Source organism: Papaver somniferum, chromosome 7, assembly GCF_003573695.1.
Source record: "Papaver somniferum cultivar HN1 chromosome 7, ASM357369v1, whole genome shotgun sequence".
NCBI lineage: Eukaryota > Viridiplantae > Streptophyta > Magnoliopsida > Ranunculales > Papaveraceae > Papaver > Papaver somniferum.
The window spans coordinates 248,016,258-248,020,194 of record NC_039364.1 but is presented as its reverse complement, the minus strand read 5'-3'; the positions used below and the strand labels follow the sequence as shown (position 1 = coordinate 248,020,194).

The following is a 3,937-nucleotide window of genomic DNA, read 5'->3' as shown; positions in this document are numbered from 1 at the left end:
AATATCAAACAGGGATTAAGTTTACAGAAGAGAGCAAATTTCAGGGACAGGGAAGAGAGTAAGAAATAACGAAGAAGAATAAAAATGCAATCTCTGAGTTTGAAAGTTTTTAATACAGGAGGATGTGCAATGGAAAGAAGAAACTGTAATAATAATATTAATAAAAGGAAATGTAATATAATTGTTGCTTGTTCTTCTCCTTCATCATCATCATCGTCGTCGTCGTCTTCAGAGAAAAAAAATGGAGAAAAAAATCAAACATTGAGTGCTTATATTTCTAGTAGTCAAACTTATGCTCTTTTGAAACAGAAAATGGAAGTAGCTGCTAAATCTGAGGTGGGTTAATTTCATTTTCATAAATTCATATAATTGGTCTTCTTTTTCCTTCAAACTCATTCATTTATTTTGTGAGGTTTTAGGGTTTGGGGTTTCGTTTATTGCGTGAATTTCATAGTAAAATTCACAAATTCAATTTGTTTGATTCGTGGGTATACATTTTGGTTTGATTGAGCCCTAATTTGTGTTATCTCATTACTTTGTCGTTTTGTAGGATTACAAGGAAGCTGCAAGGATTCGGGATTCAATGAGATCGTTCGAAGAAGAGGAGCCAGTGTTGCGTCTTCGTACATTGATGAAGGATGCAATCAAGAATGAGAAGTTTGAGGTACACAATTATTCTGACCCCTTCAGATTCCCTTGTTCCATTTTGTTTTCCTTAACTAGTAGTTTGAAGGAATTGGGATAGAGTTAAGAAACGTTATTTTTTGATTTAGCTTTCAATTTCAATTGAATTCTTGTTGGAGATTGTAAAACCGCAATAAGCTGCATCGTGCCTTGCGTTTGTATAACTCACTCATTTTGCTGTTCTTGTTTGCTTTCCAGGATGCGGCTAGATACAGAGACGAACTCAAGCTGATAGCACCATATTCGCTCCTTAAATGTTCAAGTGATACAACAACCCTGGTAAGAATGATGGATCACATTTTCATATAACATTGCTTGTTTCCTTAACTGCAGCTTATTTTCTTCATATCAGCGTTTTACCTATGTTACACTTACAGCATGTTCGTTTCAAGGAATTGGATGCTAGGTAATCCAATTCCTAGGGAATGCACCCAATTCCTTGAACCGGACGGGGCAAATGAACTCTTTGTAATTAAGAATTTTAATTCCTAGGAGTCCAATTCCCTCCAAAATAGTAGATTTCCGTTGCACTGGTCCAACAGTGCAATGGAATTGGATTCCGGGGTAAAAAACAAAGATGATTAAATTACCTCAACCGAACATGAATTTTTAGGATTTGAATCGAATTCCTTGGATCCAATTCCCATAATTGGATTACCCCCATAATTGAATTCTTAGGTTTCCAATACTCCCAACCGAACGAGCTGTTAGTTCATAAACTTGATTCTTTTATTAATCAGTAATAAAGATTAAAAGTTGTTCTCTTGCAGTATGTTGAAAGGATTTAAAGTTTTAATGTAATTCTTTGATGATTTGTTTAGGGGGTCAGAGTTCAAGTCAGGAGTGTGTACATCGAAAGCCGAAGTCGACCTTCTAAAGGACAGTACTTTTATGCATATCGAATAAGAATAACCAATAACTCGGAAAGACCTGTTCAACTTCTTAGAAGACATTGGGTAATAACCGATGGCAATGGGAAGGTTGAAAATGTTTGGTGAGTTCTCCCAGTTCATTTCATTTGACATATTTGTCTCTTTTACCACTTCTTCATCTTTCTTGTTAACGAATTAGGCAATGTGAAACAAATGCTTTTAGTATATCTAATTTTCTTCATTTTCTTTTTCCTTTTGGTAGGGGAATTGGTGTAATAGGAGAACAACCCGTTATTCTTCCTAATACTGGTTTTGAATACTCCTCCGCATGTCCGTTAAGCACTCCTAGTGGTCGAATGGTAAGATGAGATGTTGTGTCTCTTTAAATATATTTTATGACGAAAAATCTTGATTCATGCTAAAGAACCTGAAAACTACAAACATCCTTGAGCAGAATTTTGTTATCTATTAGTTAGTTCCCTTTGATCTTGTAATAATGGTTAGTAAATGGTTTTTGCTCTAAGTTTGAAGGGTTTGGTGTGAGAAGATACTATCACCAACCTTTGTAATTCTGTATAAATTTGTTGTTTCATACTTTTCAACTGTCCTAAAATGCAGGAAGGTGATTTTGAGATGAAGCATACTGACAAACTAGGTTCCCCCTCATTCAATGTGGCAATTGCTCCTTTTTCTCTCTGCATTATCGGAGAAGAGTCTGATACCACGTAAACAGAAAGTTGAAGATTCTTTTGAAGATACCTAGTGTAAGACATAAATTTGTAACAAGGTCAGTTTTTTTTTTTTTTTTTTGCGAGTTTGAAGGGCCTCCTTCACTCATGTATGATAATGGTAAAAATATCGTTTTAAGAAGTTTTTGTTTTTCTTCTTATTCTTCTTTCCTAATACGGACCACATTAGTTTGGGGTTCGTGGGGAAGAAAGTTTTGTTTGATGAAGTAAATAGATAACAATGTAAGCTTTTGTTGTTAAATGTAATATATACATACTTTTACTGGAATCTTTTGGTTTTATTCTAACTAATCAATCCTTACTCTGGAAACAAATGAGAGAAATATGCAATTTTAGTTCGTCTGGTCAACTAGTTGCTATTTTAAGTTAAACAACACATCACAATATCATTTTAAGGGCTGCCATGCGGGAGCCGCTTCCACACCTGGATAGCATTTCCCTTGGGAAACCTTCTCAGAATGTTGGTGTGAATTCTTGTCGGGTACATTAATTAAATGCCCCTATTATAGAGGCCCAACACAAATACCCTCCCCCAAAATAATAACACCCTCCCCTCAAAAACACGGACAGTTAGATTATTATAATGTCCCTAAATAAATATCATGATTATAACGTTGGGGAGACATTTACTACTGTAGCCGTTACGCACGCACCCACGATCTCTCTCTCCTTCTTCGTCTCTTCTCTCTGGTTCTGTAACTGCAGAAGAAGAAATTTGAATCCAAAACTAAATTCGAAACCGTCGATCAAAACTGAAATAATAAACCGTCAACCTATATAAATCTGAGTAACTGATTTGGTTATAATCATTTTCAGTTTCAAGAAACAAGAAATCAGAGAAGAAATGATGGAAAATTAGGTTTTACTGATTTTGAAGATTCAAAGACAAAATTGAAAGAGGTAAACACGATTCTCATCTTCTACTTACTGTTATTGATGAAGATTTTGGTTCCGATGATGTTTTTTTAACATTTTGATGATGATTTTATAACCTAAAATCATATTTATTTCTCTGCAGAAAAAAAGTTGTTGCATGTACGGTTTATGATCAATTTGTGCTTCTAATGTGTTTGATTTGACTTGGTATCTACTTAGTTTTGTATCTAATTGATTGATTTTGATTTTAGGTTAGTTGTAGTTGATTTTGAGTTTCAGAAGTTGCAGTTTCAGATGAAAGAGGTAAGAAATAATTTCTTCAGTTAATTTTGACTTTCACCCACTTTGTTGTTCTTTATATGTGTTTGTTTTTCTATATGTGTATGTTGATGTCAAAATTGTGTAAAAAAAAAAGCTTCAGTTGATGTTGATGTTAATAGATGGGATCAACAATTGGAGTTGATACCATAAAATTCTTTGTTCTGTGTGTTGTGTAAGCTTTGTTCATGTTGATGACAAAAATTGTGCAAAAAAAAAACCAATTTCAGATGATGTTGATGCTAATAGATGGGGTCAACAATTGGAGTTGATCCATAAAATGCTTTGTTGATTCTACAATTGTTTCTCAGGAGTTTGTTTTACAGTATTCTATTAGATATGAAACTAGTATCTAAGTCTATATGTGAACAAGTTATGGTAATTGTTGTTAGTGATTCTAAATGAATGAATGAACCTCAACTAATAACTTACACAATA

The 3,937-nt window shown here is 34.0% G+C and overlaps 1 protein-coding gene across 1 annotated transcript; it reads left to right on the top strand.

Annotated features, from left to right (window-relative positions):
• LOC113293610 (polymerase delta-interacting protein 2-like) lies at positions 1-2,573 on the top strand. Its single transcript, XM_026542196.1, has 6 exons — positions 1-336; positions 551-664; positions 883-963; positions 1,506-1,678; positions 1,819-1,915; positions 2,175-2,573. The coding sequence occupies exons 1-6, from the start codon at positions 85-87 to the stop codon at positions 2,283-2,285; spliced, it is 828 nt and encodes a 275-aa protein (XP_026397981.1). The 5' UTR covers positions 1-84; the 3' UTR covers positions 2,286-2,573.
• Positions 2,574-3,937: the final 1,364 nt, after the last annotated feature.

Excerpts from the sequence above, each read along its gene's own strand:
- LOC113293610 (XM_026542196.1), top strand. The coding sequence starts at position 85 with ATGCAATCTCTGAGTTTGAAAGTTTTTAATACAGGAGGATGTGCAATG. Across the intron at positions 337-550 it reads AAGTAGCTGCTAAATCTGAG|GATTACAAGGAAGCTGCAAG; the intron begins GTGGGTTAATTT and ends GTCGTTTTGTAG. Across the intron at positions 1,679-1,818 it reads GGGAAGGTTGAAAATGTTTG|GGGAATTGGTGTAATAGGAG; the intron begins GTGAGTTCTCCC and ends TCCTTTTGGTAG.